Consider the following 22,478-nt stretch of genomic DNA (forward strand, 5'->3'; position numbering starts at 1 on the left):
TGTGTCTAAAAAATCAAGCCCTTGCAGTGCATAAGCTTACTGAGGCAAGGAGCTGAAAACCAGTAGCAATAAATTCGCATCAGCTTTACTTCGTATCACTGACTTCTGCTCCTCTGGGGTCTCTGCCAGCTTTCTTATCCGCCAGATACCTTGAAAGTTTGCTGGCCGCGAATGCAGAGTGCTAAGGAATTATAAATGTTAACTGCATATACTTGGCCCTAAACTTAAAAGATTTGCCCTCAAACGGGTTTTTGGAGTTTTGTTGGTTATAATTTCAAACTGTAGCTTTGCACCACAGCACAATCAAATGTCACTTGTTATAGTTTTCACTGATTGTTTTAATTTAAAAAAAAAGTGAAGCACTGCTTTCGATTAAAGCTAGGAATGAGGATTATAAAATAGCGTGCAACGTCGTTAATTCACAGTCTTGTAACTCAGAGTTTGTGGTAATTTAACAAGTACTAAAGCGGACTTCTTCCCACATTTAAGGAAATGGTTTGTGAAGTAATTTAAATGGGAACAAATGGCAGAGGCCATATTTAAACCCTTTAAAGGAACAAACAGTTTTTAAGCAGTCAAGCCACATTGTTCCATACACTTCCATAGCTGCTGTCGATAAAAAATGCTTATTTATACTAACATTTCAATATTCAGCATTTACATTGTTTCAGTATGTGTAGAGCTGACTACTTAAGCAAATATACTTGGAGAAACTGACATTTGTTTTGCTGTCATTTAAACGTGCTGCATCTTGTTCCCCTTTTTGTAAACTGATGCCTCCAAATACATCTTATCTTTAGTCACTGGAACTGAAGTAGTTGAGATGATGGTTATTTGGTGGGAGAAAAGAGATTAATCGAGGAAAATATCAAAAGGAAAACAGTATATAATTACAATTAGCAAAAGTTCTGAACACCAAATACAGACTTAGTCTGTAAATTTCAAAATGATATAGATAGAAGATAGCCCTTGAAAGCAACTGGCTGTATTATAAATCGAAGCAAATATTAACCCACATGGAAGAGAGTAAATTTTGTAGCTCAGTACTCGCAAGAGGGGACACATTTCTTCTCTCAGTAACATCTGTGGAGCGCCTTTATTTTTCCAGCTACTGTCCTAGGCCCCAGTGAAACAGCAGTAAACAACAGACAAACTCTCTGCTCTCTTGTGGAAATTATGTTCTGGGCGGGGACAGACAATGAAAAAATAACATAGGTAAAAATAAATTACTTAGAACAAGGAGGATTTAAAAATTGGGAATGGTAGATTCAGAGTCCACATGCCACTCCCCATTTCTCATGCTATTAGGGAAAACCTCACTAGTCAAACAGGGCTTTTTTTTTTTTTTTTTTTTTTCCCCTGTCAAGCCCAATGTGTCTCCACAATTTTTCTTAATGCACTGCATTGGGTATGGACATTTTTTTTTTAAAGATTTTATTTATTTATTTGACAGAGAGAGACACAGCGAGAGAGGGAACACAAGCAGGGGGAGTGAGAGAGGGAGAAGCAGGCTTCCCACGGAGCAGGGAGCCTGATGTGGGGCTCGATCCCAGGACCCAGGGATCATGACCTGAGCCGAAGGCAGACAGACGCTTAACCACTAGGCCACCCAGGAGCCCCTGGGTATGGACATTGGAAGGTAGGGGAGCCAGTTAAAAGTGTCTGTAACATCACTATGTATGTGTGCAGTGTGTGTGTATTTATTAGGGGAGGAGAGAGCATTAATAACTTTCAGCAAATTCTCAAAGGAGTCCATGACCTCAAAAGGATGCTCATTTAAAGCCTCTTCTTGATGACACAGCCATGGGAGGACACAGTCAGTTGGAGGACAAATGCCATGTTCTCCTAAAATACCTCCTGACATCACAGTCAGGGCAGGGATCTCACCAAAATTCCCATTTCTCATTTCTCCTCCATCACCATTCACTGTTCATCTGTATTTATCAGCTGGGAAAACAGACGAAGAGACTCTCTGGAGAGGCCTACAAGGGCAGACACTCTGCTTCTAGCCCATGCTGACAAAGATGTGTTACGCACCCAGACTCCCTTCCCCATATCTAAGCTTCTTCAGATGTAGGACAATGCCTGTCATTGCAGTAAGGATGATCTTACTCCAAGGACCCTAGCCCTGTGTTGCCAAGTGAAGTCAACAGAACTTGGAAACCTACATGAGAGTTTCCAGAACAAGGATCAAACCTTTGAAGTCGTTTCCAGCTTTTCTTTGTTGGTACAAGCACACGACTGAAAGGTAAATTCTAGACAGCTCTTCCATGGGGCAGCGCCTTCACCATGAACCTCAAAAAGCGACAAGAGACTGCGGCAGACGATTAGACTTCCCCTTTTGGCACAGATGTATTTCTTTGAGGCTACAAGTGGAGACAATAAACTCTCAGAGAAGACTTTCAACTCTGAAAGCTGTCCATTCTGAAATGTGTCCACGAGGCACCAATAGCCGGCTTGGGGGGGAGGCCTACACTTAGACAGATGTCCTGGCTCTGTGTCTTCCTATCAGTGTATCCCCGGGCCATGGCTTCATTTCTCTGAGGCTCAGTTTGCCCATCTATAAAAGAGGAATGATATCAACCTTCAGCCTCGCTGGAAGGGTTGGAAATAATGTGTGAGAAAGCATCCAGCAGAGTGCTCAATACTCAATAAACGATCCAGGCTAAGAAAATCATCGCCATCATCAATTCCACAGGACATTTTGATGCTTATTGCAGACCACATATGAGATTGACTAGGAGAGAGTCATTTTCATCTAAGTGCTTACAATCAGCCCACACACATCTCAAATATATATATATATATGTGTGTGTGTGTATATATATATCTTATATATTACCTCCTCCTTTTTAAAAGATTTTATTTATTTATTTGACAGAGAGAGAGCGCGAGCAAGCACAAGCAGGGGGAGTGGCATGCAGAGGGAGAGGGAAAAGCAGGCTCCCTGTAGAGCACAAGCAGGGAGAGCAGGGACCCCGATACGGGGTTCGATCCCAGGATCCTGGGATCATGACCTGAGCCCAAAGGCAGACGCTTAAACCACTGAGCCACCCAGGTGCCTACCTTCTTCTTTGAAGCTTTCCAGCATTGATCCAGGACAAGTGTGTTATATTTTTTTTCTGAACTAGATCGTGCACTGTTTATAGAATATAATTTAGGACTTTAGTAGGCACTGTTTTGTGTTACATGATTATTTTCTGAATAGTAGAGTTATTTCTCCATCCAAATATAAAATGTGTGAGGAAAGGGCTGTGTCTTACATGCCTTGTATTCCTTGAAGCAGCTAGCACAATACTTAACTGAATCATGCAAGAAATTGAGTAAAGTTCTTTAGTAGATAGGTATCTGTCTAAATCAGAAAGAAATGCCTACATTCTGCACCCCCACTCCATCTCTTTCCTCTGGTTAGTGTGTTGTCTTAGAGAAAAATGAATACGAATATGAGTATAATTGTGTGTCCATAGGGGTCACTAAGACCAATTTTTCTGTTTCTTCCTTTCTTATATATATGTATATATGACATATTGAAGTACATTCTGAAGGGGTTCATAGCCTTGACATAAAGGTTCATTTCCAAGTTCAACAAGCCCTTAAGAATTCCCAGCTATATTCCAGGACCTGTGCACAAGGCCAGAGATAAGCCCACTTCTAAGGCACTGTCCTAGATCTCATGTTGCTACCAATGTAATGAGGAAGACAGAAAGAAACAAATTAAATTTTTTGTGTGTGCTTAAGAAATGTACAGGAGGTATTATGAGAGAAGTTAGTAAGGACATCAAGAAAGGCTTCTTGGAGGAAGTGATTACAGCGCTAAGTCTATAAAGGAGAGTAGACGTTGGCTACCTGACATGGGAAGGGTTGGAAATGGAGGCATTTGAGGAAAGGGAAACCATGAGCAAAGGCGTGGCATCCTAAAATGGTGTGGTATGTGCAGGGAATTATAAAGAAGCTGCTCAAGGTTGCTGGACTTCAAAGTGAACATTATATAAGGATAATAAATGTGCCTGGAGCGGGGCAGGCACAGGGTCCTCATCACAGCAGACCTCTCATGCTATGCTAATAAGGAACTTGGTATTGATCCTGTCAGCGATGGAGAGCCATTGAAAGTAAAGGAGGCTCATGAACAGTTTTGTGTTTTACTCTATAGTTTACTCTGGTATCTGTGTTGATGGGTTTGTTGGGAACAAAACCAGTTTGGAGACGGTGTAGGCCTGAACTAAAGCACTCGTGGGAGGGATAGACAGAGGTTAGCAGCTGAAGAAATACTTAGGTGAAGTTGGCATGACTTGGTGATTGGAGGGATGTGAAGGATGAAGGTGAGGAGGAGTGAGGACTTACAGGTTTTTTGCAAGAATGACAGGGTCCTTGGTGGTATCAATTGATACAGAAAATACAAAAGAAAAGAGATATCTTGGGGGAAGTTATGGCTTGAGTTTGGACATGTTGAGTTTGAAAACAACTGTGCCATTTCTAGGAGGTGATTTTTGACAGAAAGATATATAAGCCTGGATTTCAACTCTAAACTAATGATTTATACTTCATCAGGCTATAGATAATAGTTTCAACCAGGTTACCAAAACTGTGGTCTGTGCATCTGCAGATGGGCATCACCCAGGAATTTGTTAGAAATGCAAATTATCAAGCCAACTCCAGACCCATGGTATCAGAATCTCTAGGACTGGAGTCAGGAATCTGTTTTAAAACACTCGGCAGGTAAGTTGTGACGTTTGAGAAACATTGGTTTAACCCATATAAATGGATGAGACCACCCTGAGAGAGTATAAAAAGAGAACTTGGCCACATCTAGGAAAATCCTGTTTTACGCAAGCTCTACTTTCAATATATAACATGCTGACTACTTCTCATCTCCTCTGCTAGCAGCCTAACCCTACCATCACCATGCCTCTAGAGACTTTTATAACAGCTCCTTTGTATATTTTCCACTTCCATAATAGCCTCACGCTTTATTCTCCTCAGAGTAGTCAGAGTAAGAAGCACACTCATGACCAGATCATTCCTTCCATCTGAAACTTCTAAGGACCTTTTACCCATTTATAATAAAATGGAAGCATTTGCCATGGGCTGCAGGTGTTCTCATTGTGGTAGCCAACCTCCAAGATGGCCCCAGTGTGTATCAGGCTTGGTCTGTGGGACCAATAGAGCATGGCAGAAGTGATGCTATGTCAGTTCTGAGGCTGTGTTCTAAAAGACATCATGCCTTCTCTCTTGATCTCTTGGATCAATTGTTCTGTGGAAAGCTAGGTGCCATGTCATAAGGACACTGAGGTGACATATAAGCAACATTGGTCTACATGGTGAGAAATGAGGATTTCTGCTAACAGCCGTGTGAGTGAGTTATTTCCTACAGGAAATGAATCCTCCAGCTCCAGATGACTGTAGTCCCAGCAGCCTATCACCTCATGAAAGACGGAGCAGGAACCACACAGCTACACTACTCCTGAATAGACCCTCAGAAACTGTGGGATATAACAGATGTTTACTGTTAGGAGCTGCCAATTTTGAGGTAATTTTTATGTTATTCAATAACTGGTGCACTCATAATCTGGCCCCTTGCACCACTCCAGACTCCTCTCCCTACTCTTTTGTTCTCTCCATTCTAGTCCCCTGCTCCCCTGCTAATCCTTACAGGAGAAGTAGGTTCCCATTTCAGGAGGTATTGTCTCTGCAGGAATGCTCTCCTCCCAAAGAGCCATACTTGATTCATTTCCTCATTGTGGTTTTAGTTTGTGTTTCCCTAATGGAGGATTATGGCGAAATCTATTTATGTGCTTATTGCCATCTGTATATTCTCTTCAGCGAAATGTTTGTTTGTATTTTTGGTCCATTTTCTAATTGACATGTTTGCCTTTTGAGTATTGAGTTTTGAGAGTTCTTTGTATATTCTAGAGGGAAATCTCTTATTGGGTGTGTAATTTGCAAATATTTGCTCCCCACTTGTAGTTGGTCTTTTTATGCTCTTAACAGGGTTTTACACAGAGCAAAAGTTTTAATTTTGATGAGGTCAAATATATCAAATTTCCCTGTTAAGAACTTTTGCTGGCAAGTCTAAGACCTCTTTGCTTAGTCCAAGGCCTTGAAGAGTTTCTCCTCTTTTTTTCCTAAATCTTTATAGATTTATGTTGTACACTTAAGTCTGTGATACACATTAAGCTAGTTTTCATACAAGCTGTGGCGGTTAGTGTGGAATGTTAGGTGCATAAAGTGTGAGATTTAAGATTCACTCTTTTTTTAAATTTTTTTATTGTTATGTTAATCCCCATACATTACATCATTAGTTTTAGATGTAATGTTCCATGATTCATTGTTTGTGCACAACACCCAGTGCTCCATGCAGAACGTGCCCTCCTCAATACACATCACCAGGCTAACCCATCGTCCCACCCCCCTCCCCTCTAGAACCCTCAGTTTGTTTTTCAGAGTCCATCATCTCTCATGGTGCGTCTACCCCTCCGATTTCCCCCCCTTCATTCTTCCCCTCCTGCTATCTTCTTCTTTTTTTTTTTTTTTCCTTAACATATATTGCATTATTTGTTTCAGAGGTACAGATCTGAGATTCAACAGTCTTGCACAATTCACAGCGCTTACTAGAGCACATACCCTCCCCAGTGTCTATCACCCAGTCACCCCATCCCTCCCACCCCACCCCCCACTCCAGCAACCCTCAGTTTGTTTCCTGAGATTAAGAATTCCTCATATCAGTGAGGTCATATGATACATGTCTTTCTCTGTTTGACTTATTTCGCTCAGCATAATACCCTCCAGTTCCATCCACGTCGTTGCAAATGGCAAGATCTCATTCCTTTTGATGGCTGCATAATATTCCATTGTATATATATACCACATCTTCTTTATCCATTCATCTGTCGATGGACATCTTGGCTCTTTCCACAGTTTGGCTATTGTGGACATTGCTGCTATAAACATCGGGGTGCACGTACCCTTTCGGATCCCTACATTTGTATCTTTGGGGTAAATACCCAGTAGTGGAATTGCTGGATCGTATGGTAGCTCTATTTTCAACTTTTTGAGGAACCTCCATAGTGTTTTCCAGAGTGGCTGCACCAGCTTGCATTCCCACCAACAGTGTAGGAGGGTTCCCCTTTCTCCGCATCCCCGCCAACATAAGATTCACTTTTTTTTATTTTGTTTTTTTATGATGTCCGTGGACAAAATGTCAATGCTCAGCACCATTTGTCCAGGCTTTAGATGTTCATTCTCCAGCACCTTTTGTTGAACAGGCTATCCCCCCTCCATTTAATTGCTTTTGCACCTTCGTCAAAAGTTAATTGGGCATATTTGTGTGGGTCTACACTTGGCTTCTTTACTTTGTTTCACTGATCTGTGTGTCTATCACTCTGTCCATACTGCACTGTCTTGACTACTGTCGCTATACAGTAAGCTTTAACATTAGGAAGAGTGATTCCTTCCCACCCTACTTTTTTCTTTTTCAAAATTTGTTTTGGATATGCATTTTAGAATAAACTTATCTATGTCTACAGAAAACCTTGCTGGAATTTTGATAGGAATTGCAGTAAACATCCATCAATTTAGTGAGAATTGACATCTTTATTATGTTGAGTCTTCTACTCCATAGCATGGTATGTTTTTTCAACTATTTAGGTCTGCTTTGATTTCTTTTAAATTAGATTTTGTAGGGCGCCTGGGTGGATCAGTCAGTTAAGTGTCTGCCTTTGGCTCAGGTCATGATCCCAGGGTCCTGGGATCGAGTCCTGCATCAGCCTCCTTGTTCAACGGGGAGCCTGCTTCTTCCTTTGCCTCCACTCCCCCTGCTCGTGCTTGCTCTCTCTCTCTCTTTTAAAATCTTTTTAAAAAATTAGACCTTTTAGTTTTTAATCATACAAATCTTGTGCATGCTTTGTTAGATTTACACCTAAGTATTTCATTTTCTTTAGAGCAATTATGAATAATGTTACTTTTTAAGTTTCAGTTTCCATTTATTCATTGTTATGTATAAATGCAATTGATTTTTCTGTATTAGTCTAGCATGCTTCAACCTTGCTGAACTCACTTATTAGTTATAGAATAGTTTTAAAATGCAGATTCCTTAGGATTTTTCTATGTAGACAATCATGTCATCTGTTAATAGAAACAGCTCCATTTCTTCATTTCCAAACTATATGTTTTCTATTTTTTTCATGTCTGATTGCATTGGCCAGAACTTTCAGTACCATGTTGAATAAGAGTGATGAGAGCACACATCCTTGACTTGTCCCTGATCTTAGAGAAAAAGCATTCAGTCTTTCACAATTAAGTATGAGGTTAACTGTCGGGTTTTCTTTGTTTATTTGTTTGGCTGTTTTTTTGTGTTTTTTTTTTTGAAGATGCTCTTTATAAGTTCCCCTCTATTTCTAGTTTGCTGAGAGTTATCATAAATGGGCACTGGGTTTTGCCAAATGCATTTTCTGTGCATTTCTATGTCAATTGATATGATCATATGATTTTTCTTTTTAGGCTGTTGATATAGTGCATTATGTTAATTGATTAGGCTTTAAATAGTCTTGCGTACATGGAATAAATCTCACTTGATCATGGTGTATTATTATTTTTATATATTCCCGTATTTGAGTTGCTAATATTTTGTTAAGGATTTTTACATCTAAATTTATGAGACAAATTGGTCAGTATTTTTCCTTTTTACTGTCTTTGGTTTTAGTGTTAAAAAATTTTATGAGGGTAAAACTGGCCTAATGAAACGAGTTGAGAACTGTTCCCTCTTCCCTATTTTCTGAAAGGGAGTATTGTATTTTTAATTAATAAGTTATTTTTTTCAAGATTAACAATGTTGTTCTGGAAAATGCATAAATATCATGGGATAGTAGGAGAAGGGGGAGACAGCTTTGTACCTTCCTTCTTCACATTTAGGGTGTTCCTCTCTGGAGTCCGCTGTGTATTAATCAGAGTGGGAATCTCAGTCTAGGAGAATCCAAATGTAGAGGAAATGTGTCTTTGATGTGTGTCTTCCTACTCAAAGGTATTTTAAGAAACACTAAAGAAGGATTAGAGATTAGCACTTGTGTAAGGAGCTTATAGGACAGCTAAAATTTTAATTACTTTCTAATTACTTAGTACCTGCCCTTTAACTCTCTTTCTGTATGTGATTAATACTTTCCCATCTTTCAGCAAGTATCAAGAACCAAGAATTATAGAACTATGAAACATAATTTTTAAAAGGAGTTTTATGATATTTCGTTTTTAAATTTGCATACAGTAAAACTCATTCTCTGTGTGTTTTGACCAATGCATGGAGTTGTAGATCCACCACTACAATCAAGATACCAAATAATTCCATCACCCTTTAAAATCCTTTGCGTTGTCCCTTTACATGCAGTGACTTCTCTCAACTCCTGGCCGCTACTGATTAGTTCTCCAACCTCATAGTTTTGTCTTTTGTGAATGTCATTAATGAAATCAGAAACTATCAGAGCCTTTCAACTCTGGATTCTTTCACTGAGGAAAATGTGCTTCATATTCATTGATGTCATTACATATACCAATAATTCTTGTTCTTTTCCCAGCAAGGTTTCTGCTGGCTTTATTTCTTATGTCTTTGAAATCTTAGTGTGTCCAGCACAACCAAGGTTCATCCAGAGAAACGTCTTGGTCATTAATCACCTTCTTTAGAGCCATGTGACTCCATTACCTGGTTGATGAGATCGGAGATAGACAACTGATCAAAAGTCAGCCCTGATGAGGCTAGCCAATGACCAGTTAAGTAACCTGGTAGACTCGTTCTGTCTCACTGAGGCAGTGTGTACTTACTGCTGCTGATGAGCCAGGCAACTCAAATCCTCTAAGACTCAGTGGCAGCAGGAGTAGTAGAGGAACAGCTAGAAAGAACAGTCACTTGGAACAAGGAATAATGGATACAGTCCCTGAAGATACAAACTGACCAGATCTTTAGAACGTCACAGTGTCTTGAACCATGTTTAAGTCTCCACAAGCCCTGCTGAATGTGGTTGAGTTTCCTGTCTTCCACACATCCCCTTGTATCCCACACTTTCTCTTTTTTTGGTGTTTTTTCTTTCTAGATGTTCAAAAATTTCTTTTTTTCATTATCATTTCCTTTCTGTTTTAAGAACTTCCTTTGTCATTCTTTTAATGTAGGTCTTCTGGTGATAGATTGTCTTAGTCTTCCTTTATTAGGATGTCTTTATTTCCCTTCCTTCTTGAAGGATAAATTCACAGACAGAGGTGACAATTCTATTTTTATCAGGACTTGAAAAATGTTGTGTTACTTTCTTCTGGCCCTGTGGTTTCTGATGAGAAATCCTCCATCATTCCATTTTTCCACCTCTAGGTAAGGTGGTATATATATATATATATATATATATATATATATATATTTAAATTGATTTCAAAATTTGTTTTGTCTTTAGTTTTGTCATTTGATTATGATGTGCTTTGGCATAGATTTCTTTGGGTTTATCCCATTGGAGTTTGATAGCTTCTTGATTCCATAGGCTTATGTCTTTCAACAAATTTAGGAAATTTTCAGTCACTATTTTTTCAAGTACTTGTTTTAGCCTCATCCTTTTCTTCTCTCCTGGAACTCTGATGACATGAATGTTAGATCTTTTAATTTCTGAGGTCTCTGAGGTGGTGGTGGTGGTGGTTGCTGTTGTTGTTGTTGTTCTTCTTCTTCTCCCTCCTCCGCCTCCTTCTTCTTTTCTATTTATTTTCTCTCTTTTGATCAGATGGGGTAATTTCTGTTGTTCTAGTTTCAGGTTCACTGATTCTTTCTTTTGTCTTTTTTCTGTTGTCAAGCCTCCATTGAATTTTTTATGCTGGTTATTGTAATTTTCAGTTCTAAAATTTTCATTTTATTCTTCTTTAGGGACCTTGTTATTGCTGAATAGTGGTGAAAATTCCCCACTTGGCCTCCTCTGACACCATTCTGGTAGGAAGGAAGAGGGTACCTCATTATCACTGGTTGGAGATGAAGGTCTAAGATCCCCATGTGACCTTCTCTGATACTACTCAGGTGGGGGTGGGGTAGGGCTACCTAATTATAGCTGGGCCAGGATGGAAGTCTGGTTACTCAACTTGTGCTGATGGGGTTGATATTGGCGTCCCCCCACCCCCACCATGATGTTGGATTTGTTGATGTTGGATTTGTTTCCATGGCATAGGGTGATTTTTGTCTAATTATTTCTGCCTTACTAGATTACATCTTCTCTGGTCATTTGTCTAGAAAGAGTAGGCTTTTTGAGAGGATTTTTTTTTTTTTTTATCTGCTTCTGTTTGTGTTTCTGGGTTGCTGCCTCTCTTGCCTCTAGTTCAGGATATACAAAACTAACAGAGAACTCAAGGAATTTACTGCCACATTGTTCCTAGGGCACTAAATTCCCTATTTGGTCTCTCTTCTTCTCTTGACCTTTTAAAATAGTCTTATGTTTGTTCTATATATAATATCTAGGAATTTTAGCTATACTTAGTAGAGGAATGGGGAGAAGTATATTTATTCCATCTTGGTCCAGAACTGGATAGAAAATAAATTTTTAAGTCCTTAAAGCAATTTAAGAATTTTCTAATCATAAATCCTTGAGAGCTAAATTAGATTCACTTTAGAAGAGTTTTTCAAACTATATACTTGGTCATACATCTCACTCCTCACATTCCATTCTTCTGGCTCTCCCTGGGAAGGAGAAGAGTCATGGTACAACACCCTCCCTCTTCCTCCAACACTGAGAATCACCGGTTACAAATCCTGTTACTGATCAATGTGGTTTATCTTTCTCAAATGTGTTGGGATGGAAAAAATTGAGAAGCTTGGCGCATTATGTCATATGGCATGAGGAAACTGAGACTTGAAGAGGTGGCAATCTTGTCACATAGCAGAGATGTGAAATCAAGCCTGTACATGGGTCTACAATAGTACTATGCAAATAAATCACCTTGATACCTTGTTAAAACACAGCTTCTGGTTTAGTAAGTCTGGAGCAGGGCCTGAGGTCCTGCATTTCTAACAAACGCTCAAGTGGTGCAGATGCTGTTACACTTTGAGTAACAACACTCTAGAACATTCAGCTTATTGCTCTTTTTACTGTCTGTATGAGTTGCAGTTCTTCAACAAAGAAATAGAGAATGGGTGAGGGTTTCACAGATAAGAATCTCAATATCTATGTGCCTGGTGTATAAGAGTAGAGGAAGGTCTGAATGGTAATGGAGACACAGAGGTGAGAGTGGAAAGACTCATCCAGACACCAAACACTCTGCTGGCTCTGCAATGCATTTGCTGCTTCAAAACTCCTCTAATTTTGGTGAAGACCAAAGGAAAGCTTATCAAAAAAACCGCATAAGCTGTTTAGCTGCCCATGTAATCTGCTTGGGACTGTCAGTTAGAATCTTTCCCCTCCTGGGAAGGATAAATTGACCTTCTTTCTCTATAATCTTATGGAGTGCAATTCTCTAACAAGTAACAATCTAGGGAAGGCACATTACAATTCATGGTAAGGCCTGAGAGACACCAACAACACATGCACCTTGGTCTATTCTGCTTTGCTATAGTATAATAGAAAGATAGCAGAATATGCAAGGTGTTCCCAGATTTGGGCCTTGATCCTGGCTGCATTACTAACTTTATATGCAGTCTTGAATAAACCACTTTATTTCTCTATGATAAATTTTTCAAAAGAGCTTAATGATACTAGCATATGGACTAAGGTCTATATAAAGTGATGTACAAATTAATACTAGTGGCTCAGTGTAATCGAAAGACTGAAGCCAAGTGTACCAATGAATTGAATTGTAGCCTGAGCCTTATACCCTGAAGCCTTTGATATGGAAGATCCAGCAATCAATTTTCAAATAAATGCCATCAGTTAACAGTTATCAGCTATAAGTTGGGTTCTTTCTCTGTCAAGTATCACTGAGTTTTGTGTCATTTTTGATTTGTGGTTCCATCTTACTGAGGAAATATATACAGAACCTATTAGGGACAGATATTTTATACTTTTCAATGTCATTGCTCACACAATCACCATCCCAGTGTCCCCACCGAAGCAGGGGACACTATGATTCACTCTCCTCTTTCCCATAAGAATTATGACATGATGTGTTTGCGGTGGGGATTGACTTATGATTGGGGTGTCAGGGAAAGGGATGGAATGGGAGATAGCAAGGACTAATGGTGGGAATGAAGGAAGACAAGAGATATTGAATCACAAACTACAAATATACCCCTGGATATCAACACTTTGTGTGCATTTGTGGTTTCAATACCTATTTACTGACAAAGGAGAGCCCAAGTCAGTTTTGTGAGAGTAGTCAATTATCAGAAAACTCCTAAGCCTGTCCCAGTCTCACCCCTTGTTCTTCTAACTTCTTTGCACCTGGGTTGGTACTCTAAGCTCATAACAGTGGGATTACGAAGCATGTGAGTATTACAGGGAGATAAATCAGGATGCAAAGATCCTTTATTCATCTACTTTGAAGAAGGCAACTGGGCAGTTTATGGGAGCAACATTCAACTCTGTGAGTATTTCTCAACTTCTGGTGTTGAAGTAGGTTGTAATTGCAAGGCTTTGTGGGTGGTGGAGGGTTGATCTGGCTCTAAAATAAAGAAATGGAAGAAAACACACTGAACCAGTGGGCCTGGACTGGGGCCAGGAATGAAACTAGGAGAAAACATGAAGGAAATACATCCAAGTTGTCTTATAATGTCATGCAGCCAGCTAATAAGTAAAATTTGATTATTACAAGGTCACTGCAAAACTTGATTACTAAACTCATTTTGAAAGAACCCTAAACTGACTCCTTTTTTGTGGCTTCCAGTTTTCTGGGAAAGGAGGGATCTGGGGTACTAAATGACCACAGAACAAACAGTTCTTTACTCCCAGGGTGTGCTTGAAAAAGACCAAAATACAAGAGGGGGGACATGAGAGTGTGAGGATAAGGAGAAAGAGAGTCAAGAGCAGCTGGAATGACCCCAGTGCAGTGTGGGTGGCTTAGCCTTCTTCCTCGGAGGTCAAAGTGTTTGTTTGTTCCAGTATGAAAGAAGGTACTAGCTGGACTTTTGTTTTTGTCTTTTCATGGCTTTGGTTTAGGTCTTTCTTGGCTTTCCAAATTATTTGATTCTCTCTGCCACAGCAGGATTCTGGTGACAGTTATGGGCCCAACCCCATCAGCGCAGGGAAACCACTCCTGCACCTATCTCCTCCTCACCCCCTCTCTTAGCCCTTCAACAATAGAATTGTCTATTTGCTTATATCTTTGCTGAGAAGGAGAGACCTGGAAGTCTGGGGTGATAATAGCAGCATCAGAAATCCTGACTCCGGACCTTCTGAAACTGCTCTTCCTTAGCTGGGATTTATGGATGATCATCCTCCGTAGCTTCCTACAGCTGAGCTCTGCTGCCTTGGGTCCAAGGTGACATGAACCCTGGTTCCCTACAAAACCATGCTTTGACATATTACTTTGCTGCATCCACTTCCTTCTGCAGAACAACAGTTCATACTCTTCAAAAGGGGAAGGGCTAACATTGCTTTAAAAACAGAAAGCCATTCTGTCTCACAAAGGAATGAATTACTTGACACTTTGGGGAGGAAAAATGTGAAACATCTTCTTACAGCTAAAAGCAAGTCTGACATCAGATTGAGGATTACTTAGCATGGGGATGCCCTTTTAATTCCTGGGAAAGCATGGGCAGAGTAAGTTTAACCTCTGGTGATATGTGTAGTGGACAAGACTAACTTCCAAGGCAGGAAAGGGTCATATTTGTTCTGCTTCTCCCAAAGGTTTTACAGGGAGAACTGGAGGGCACATCCATGACAGAAACACTCTGTGAGTTAGTTGATTGTCCTACATACTCAAAAATGAAATATTATACATGAAATGCACAATAAACATAAAATTCTTACCTATAGTGCAAACCCTGAGTATCATGAGGATCCAGGCATTAACCAGGCAACTGTTATATAACTCTTTCTGAAGAGAATCCCTTTACATAATACATCACACCTAGACAGGAACGGGAACTCCATCTGAGCCTAGAGGTGCAACTTCAAAATTATATATGTAAATATGCAAAAGAAATTTACAAGAAAAAAGGGGAAGTATAATCAAGGAAAGATGGAAATCAAGTGTGAGTTTTAAGTTCTTTGGGGCTGCTTTTGGGGATGTCAAAGGAATCCAAGGAAAGCTTAAGGCAGAATTTCAAGACCAGACATTAATTAATAGGATGTTGAAGGGATACAGAAGATTACCCAGCAAGTGCTGATGACAGTCACCTCTCTGGTACATGACAAGGGCTCTTCAACAGTTGGCCCAGGAGAAAGGGTGTAGGGAGGGCAGGTGAACCTGTGTCTCCCATCATAAATTTGTTTGCTTGGCTTCCTTGACTCCTATAAGGTCTATTACATAGTTACTGTTTTTTTTTTTTGAGCACCTTGCACCAAACACTTATTCACATTATGCCCTTTACTTTTCCCCATAACTCTAAAAAGAAGGTATATTTAATTTTATAGATGGAATGAGGTCCAGACAAGTTATGCAATTTATCCAAGGTCACATAGACAGATTTTGTGGAGCAGGGATTTGAAACTATGTCTATTTGATTCTAAAGCACATAGTCTTTACATTGCATTGCCCCCAAAGGGTAATTTGACTGATTAGTTTACCTTAGGCCCTCATATTATAGACTCTGGATCTAACACAGTGGGATCCTAGATAGAACAGCTAGATAAAAAAAATAGAAGATACCCAGTAAAATTATAATTTCAGATAAACAACAAATAATTTTTTTGGTATAAGTATGTACCATGAAATATTTGGGATATACTTATAATAAAAACCCCATTTGTTATTTATCTGAAATTCAAATTTAACTGGGTGTCCTGCATTCTTATTTGCTAAATCTGGTAATCCTAATCCTAGTAAGCTCTCCAGATGAGAGAAAGGAAAATTTGTGCTTTCTTACTATTTTGAAAGAATTGAGAAGTCCAAAAATCTTGATCTGAGAGAAATTCTCTAATTTTCCTCTGTGGCTTTGTCAGAGCTGGGATGTGTCAGTTACTGATAGTAAACTCTGAGAATAATGCTGCTCTTGGCTGCCCACCAGCAGTTTCTATGGTTCCAACCACACGTGGAAGAGACACAAACTTTGCCTGTTTATCAGGGCAAAAGAGGGTCCACAGCACAAGAACTGGATTCAGTGAACAGATGAGCTGGCAGCCCATTTCCTAAAGCCACTGAGAGCTTTGTGAGATGAAGACCAACTGATGCCTTCTCTATGGTTTGGTGGAGGAGTCACAGGGTCAGGATCTCATGACCCAAAGTTCAAGGTATTAGTTCAACTTCTCCATTTATTTATTCACCCATTCGACAAATATATGTGGCATATCTGCTATATGCCAGACACTGTTCTAGGTTTTGAGGCCACAGAAATGAACAAAAATGGAAAAAGAAGCCCACTGGAGCACAATCCAGTGGAGAATTAATACAAGATCTATGGCATGAGCAAGTGATCAAGAACCTTGGCCAGGTTCACCATCCCTGGTGATTAGTCACAGATTAGTCAATGTGTTTCTGTGGAAGAAGTTGAGAACTAGCAGGAGAAAATGAAAATAGTAATTGAGGAAAAGAAGATAAGGAAAAAAATATCCTTTAGGCAAGGATAATAATTTAAACTCATTTTGAAAGTAATAAGAAAAAGTCGATGAACTCGAAGTCATACAATATAACATTTGAGGCATGTTCAGTGTGGTGGAGAAAGAGAAAGATGGTTAGCATGGGCCAAAGATGGTCAGGGAGAGCTGAAGCTAAGAATATTAGCATAAATCTATAATTGGTAGATTATATAAATAAATAAATCTTCCAGGTAGCAGAGCATGGAAGGGTTTAGCTCAGGGTAAGAGATTAAGGCTACTTAGAAGTTCTTTGGAATTTTTTTAGAATCTTCCTTCCCAGGAAAAGTGTTATCAACTTTTGTGATAGAAAAGGAGAAAGAAGAAAAGTCATCCTTTAGCTTAACATATTTACTTTTAAAATTTATCTTGTTAATGCATCTCTATTTGTACTTGAAGAATGACAATGTACATTTCTATAGCTAAAATCAAAGTCTGTGAAAATCATATTGGATAAGTCCATGATTTGGATAGGAGAAAATGTAGAACATTTCAGAGAAATGGGTGGCTAAAAAACCTCATGTCTGGATATGGAGTTAAAGCATAAACTTACTACTTAATCACCTTCCGTTGATTTTCCTTTGTGTGTGTGTGTGTGTGTGTGTGTACTGGGATGTATCACATACTACATGGGGGTTAGGTGTTTCTGGCTCAGAGCTCCCCTGTCCAGATGACTACTTTGTTATTCCCGAGAACTAGGAAAGAAGTATCTTGATTACATGAGGTTTAAACAAAGTAAGGACTGTAAAGTAAAAAGCCCATAAAATATGAGGAAATAAACATTAAGAGTCAGGTTATTGTGTAGTTGGGTGGAAAAATATATAAAGCTTAAAGAATGTATCAGTGCTGTAAAGACTATAGATAGCATTTAGTCCATTTCCCTCTCTTCACAGATGGTGGAAGTGGTGATCACAGAGGGGCAGTACATATCATAATAAATTCACAGAGGAAGCTAGTGATGATTTATTGACACAACACATCTGCCTAGATTTTTGGTTTGTAAAAATCTATCTGTTGTCAGTCTACATCCAACTACATTGAGTGCCTCCATTGATTTATACCATATTTTCTTGAAAATCTCTTTAAAAGTTGGTAAGTTCTTCCCTTTTGTGCACACAAAGTCCTGAGCTTTTCCGGCATTTCCAGTGAGGATCTAAGAAGCAATGGTCCCTGTACCCTGAAGGGCCTTTTTTTTTTTCCTCTCACCATCTAAGGAACCTGAAAGAGAACCATCAGACACCCAGGGACATCAGAATGAGTGACAACGCTACTTTGGTTCCTCCAGCTTCAAACCAGGGTCCCACTACCCCACGCAAGGGGCCCCCCAAGTTCAAGCAGAGACAGACTCGCCAATTCAAGAGCAAGCCTCCTAAGAAAGGTGTGAAAGGGTAAGACCAAAATGAAAAAGAAGACTTTCTATTTTTTTGAGAAATTAATGCTCCCAATATTAAATAGACTTACAAAGATTTCCACCCCATCCTCTATTTTCCTCTCTACCACAATCTTTGCTGAATCACGTTGTTAGCCCTGGAAGGCTTTCTCTCTCACCCCTCAGGTCTGCGGTCACATTTAACATGGCAAATGGAGCCTGTCACAGCAACCTTTGACTTGACCTTCCAGACTTTTCTTGACCACTCCTCTTCACCAGTACACCTTGTGGTTTAATTTGGAGTACTAAAACACTTTCCATTTCCAGAACATAGAGTTTATTTTTATGGCTTCAAATGTTAAGTCTTCAGTTCTTTATTTTTCTCTTTCTCTTCTTGGCAAAATCCTACTTATTTAACATACTCTCATATGTTAATTTCTCTTTTGAAGCCATGACTGACTCTCTTAGACAAATGTGATCATGGCTTCCATGTTTGCATTTTGTACATTCAGCTGTCATAACTTGTATTATTACATTTGTTTATTTACATCTGTTCTCTGAAATTGAAGTTCCTCAGAGAAAATTAGTTTTTTCCTCAATTCCCTATGCTTAATACAATGCCTGCCACATAGTAAATGCTTGATAAATGCTTTTGGGTAGCTAACCAAATGGATGAATTAATCATTTAAATGTCTTTCGTACTGTGTTTTCATTCCAATTTTTTTTTCTTTTTTAAGATTTTATTTATTTATCTATTTGACAGCGCAAGAGAGCACAAGCAGAGGGGGAGAAGCGGAGGGAGAGGGAGAAGCAGACTCCCCGCTGAGAAGGGAGCTTGATGTGAGGCTGGATCCCAGGAGCCTGGGATCATGACCTGAGCCGAAGGCAGACACCCAACCGACTGAGTCACCCAGGCGACCCTCATTCCAATTTCTATTTTTAAAAGTGGAGCTTGACTAAATTGCCCCAGGGATAGTTCTATTTGGCTCTCAGTTGTCTTAGGCTAAATTTTTAGGAAGGGAAAATCTCTCCACAGGGACACACTGTCTGAAACCAGCCTGAGTGACTTTATCTTTTCCCCAGGTCAATGCAAATAAAAGATATTTCTCAAAGACAAAAAGTTAAACCTCTTCTTTCCCCCTTAGTCAGGAAGCTCTTGGTATGAGATCCTTTCACTCTGATGTCAGCTAATTTTTCTTTTTTTCCCATAGGTTTGGAGATGACATTCCAGGCATGGAGGGGCTAGGAACAGGTGAGCCACCCAAGGCCATGGACTTTCACTTGGAACTTCACCACTATCCATACTTTAGGCCTCAAAGGGCCATGAAAAATTACAAGAAATAGCTAAGGCAGCAGATCCTTGAAGACATAGAAGTGTGGGGCTTAGTTTAATCTCCTAAGCAAGTACACATGTGCCCAGAGGCAAAAACTCTAACAGAGAGCAAGCTAAGGTCCAAAGATACTAAATCCTCTTGTTCTGTTAAACAACACTTGAGGACATCTAATGGTGAGTTGTAGACTTTCATGGTAGAAAGATTCTCAGGGTTCATCTATCCCAACTTCATCCTTTCTTCAGAAGAGAAATCTGAGACAGAGAGGAATGAAGTGACAATCTGAGGCCACAGAGTGAGGTACTGGAAACAAGGGAGGGGCCTGGAGAACTTTTTCACTCTACCAGACAAACCACTCCCTAACCAACTTCCTCTTTTTACATATCCTCTGGCACTCCAATACAATATTTTTTAGTCGGCTAGTATAATTTGATTTGTTGGATATGAATGAAAACAACTGGATCTTCCTTTTAAAAACACTGAACTTTATTTTTTAGAGCTGTTTTAGGTTTACAGAAAACTTAAGCAGAAAGTATGGAGCTCCTCCATACACCTGTACATAGTTTCCCCTATTATTAGCATCTTGCATTAGTGTGGTACATTTGTTACAAATGATGAACCAGTATTGGTAACATTATTATTAACTAACATTCATAGCTTATATTAGGATTCATTCTTTGTGTTGTCCAGGTTTTGACAAAGGCACAATGTTGTGTATCCATCACTACAGGTATATACAGAATAGATGCCCTAAAAATCCCCTGTGCTCCACCTGTTCATCCCTTCTCCCACCCTCCACAAACTCATGACAACCACGAATCTTTTTACTCTCAAAAGTTTTGCCTTTTCCAGATTGTCATATAGTTAGAATCATACAGTATATAGATTTTCCAGCCTGGCTTCTTTCACTTAGCAATATTTACTCATTTAAAGTTCCTCCATGTTCTATATGGCTTGACAGTTCATTTTTTTACCACAGAATAATATTTCATTCTATGGCTGTATCACAATTTGCTTATCCTATTAAAAGATATTTTGTTGCTTCCAAATTTTCACAATTATGAATAATACTGCTATGAACACCATTGTGCAGGGTTTTTTTTTTTTTTTAAGATTTTTATTTATTTATTTGAGAGAGAGAGAAATAGCGAGAGAGAGAGCATGAGAGGGGGTGGGAAGAGGGAGAAGCAGGCTCCCTGACAAGCAAGGATCCCGATAGGGAACTCCATCTCAGGATCCTGGGATCATGACCTGAGCCGACGGCAGACGCTTAACAGACTGAGCCACCCAGGTGCCCCATTGTGCAGGTTGTTGAGTGGACATGTTTTCAACTCATCCAGTACACTTTTGATAAATGGTGTAATCAGTAATCAGTGTCCTTACCAGGCAATTCTCATTGTATTTGCTTTTAACATATTTGGAATACTAGAAAGAGCTTTATACTGAGGGGAGATCTGAGATCTTTGACTTGGTTTTAGTCCCATCTCTATAACTCTGATTTTTCTGTAGGTATTTAATCTCTTTGTGTTCCAGTCAGCTTCTCTGTAATTCAGGGATAATAATATTTTATTGCTTGAAGCAAAAAATTGGATTAGCAGATGCCTTGAGATTACTTCTTAGTATGTGACTGGATATAGTAGACATTTCAAAATGTAAAGGACCTAAAAAGTGAGTCAGAGAAGAATGCATCTGAATGGGTAGGGAGTAAGAAGGCAGTGGATTTCCAGATCATGGGAATTTAAAATGCTTCTATTTCTCATTTTAAGCCTTGGCCTGACTAGAATTCCACTTGTGTTCCTTCCATAGTGGTTGTGTTTTGAGGAGGCCCAGTTTGATCAGTGACCTGCAACCCTCAATGCCCCCAGGCTAGCTCCAGTCAAAAATCTTGGGTCATCTCTCCAAAGAGGTATAGAATGAAACCAATGAAGATGCCTACCTAGGGGGGCCTGTTCTGGGGGCATCAGAACCCTGCAAGGGATTAATTAAGCAATCAGTCAAATTCTTCCTGGGTGGCAGGGCCATTCTAGATAACTTCCTGGTTACTGAGACAATGAATAGGAGAGAGGAGTGAGGTGTCTCTGCCCGAAGGATGTCTTCTTGAGCAAAAGAAGTCTTCTTGAGGCTCTGAGGGGCAGGGGGAGAGGTTGGCTTACAAGTTCTTCTTCCCTCTCTTGCAGATATCACGGTGATTTGTCCCTGGGAGGCATTCAGCCACCTGGAATTGCATGAGCTTGCTCAATTTGGGATCATCTGATGCACCAGAGGTTCTGTCATCAACAGCATCTGCTGGAGTTTTGATTACTTTTGCCCTATTGATCTGCCAGAGTCTTGAAATTCAGCACCGTTCGGTAGTGGTTTCTTCAGCTTACAGTTTCTTCAGCTTACACAGTCGTTTCCCTAAATTGCTACGAAGAGTTCTCTTAGTGTCAGACTCTCTCTTGCCATATAGTTCAGCTTGGAATAGTGGATGCAAATTGACTTTTGTTAGGGCATTTCAAACTTGACCACCTTTCCCTATCAGCTGGTTAGAATTCATTGATAGTTCTCTGAATTTTATTTGTTAAGTCCTTCAAATCTGTTTGTAGTAAGCATTCCCTGTAATTAGTAGTAGCTTTTTAAGATGACATTTATGTCACTCCCTTCCCTTTCTCATTTAATAAAGGAGATACTTATCTTGAATCTAATGATGCAGTTGTATTAAATGCTATATGCAAATATCTGATGCCCTGTTCTGAGAGCCAGTTAAACAAAGAAGGCACAGTCCTCCAGGAAACAAGCACAGTGCATATGAAAGAGCACAGGAATAAGAGTCAAGCCTGATTCTGCTTTGTAAGTTAGTAAATTTTGCACATTCTTGGTCTAAATTTTATTGAACTGGATTATCCCTGAGGTCCTATGCAGTTTGTACAAATTGGACAGCCTTATGTTGATGGAAGACTGGTGATTTAAACTCGGGAATCTGATAATGTGAGCCTTCCTTTTAGTGCCTTGGCTCAGTTAATTGACAAGATTTAAATGCTATAAAGTTTAGATTCAGATGCAAAGACAGGTAGTTGAACCCTCTAAATAAAATGATGGGTTGCTTCACCCTTGAGGTTGTGTCAAATGTAA

General features: G+C 39.6%; 1 protein-coding gene across 2 annotated transcripts in view; it reads left to right on the top strand.

The window, feature by feature from the left end:
• The window catches only part of PDE6H (phosphodiesterase 6H), a 36,334-nt gene extending 14,288 nt beyond the window's left edge, over positions 1-22,046 (top strand). For both annotated transcript variants that reach the window (XM_036094688.2, XM_036094690.2), the window contains exons 2-4: positions 17,882-18,055; positions 19,248-19,288; positions 21,545-22,046. In XM_036094688.2, coding sequence (XP_035950581.2) covers positions 17,882-18,055; positions 19,248-19,288; positions 21,545-21,621 — 292 coding nt within the window. In that variant the 3' untranslated portion in view covers positions 21,622-22,046. The remainder of the gene's footprint in view (positions 1-17,881; positions 18,056-19,247; positions 19,289-21,544) is intronic.
• The last annotated feature ends 432 nt before the right edge of the window (positions 22,047-22,478 follow it).

The sequence above is a fragment of the Halichoerus grypus genome, chromosome 6, assembly GCF_964656455.1.
Source record: "Halichoerus grypus chromosome 6, mHalGry1.hap1.1, whole genome shotgun sequence".
NCBI classification, from domain to species: domain Eukaryota; kingdom Metazoa; phylum Chordata; class Mammalia; order Carnivora; family Phocidae; genus Halichoerus; species Halichoerus grypus.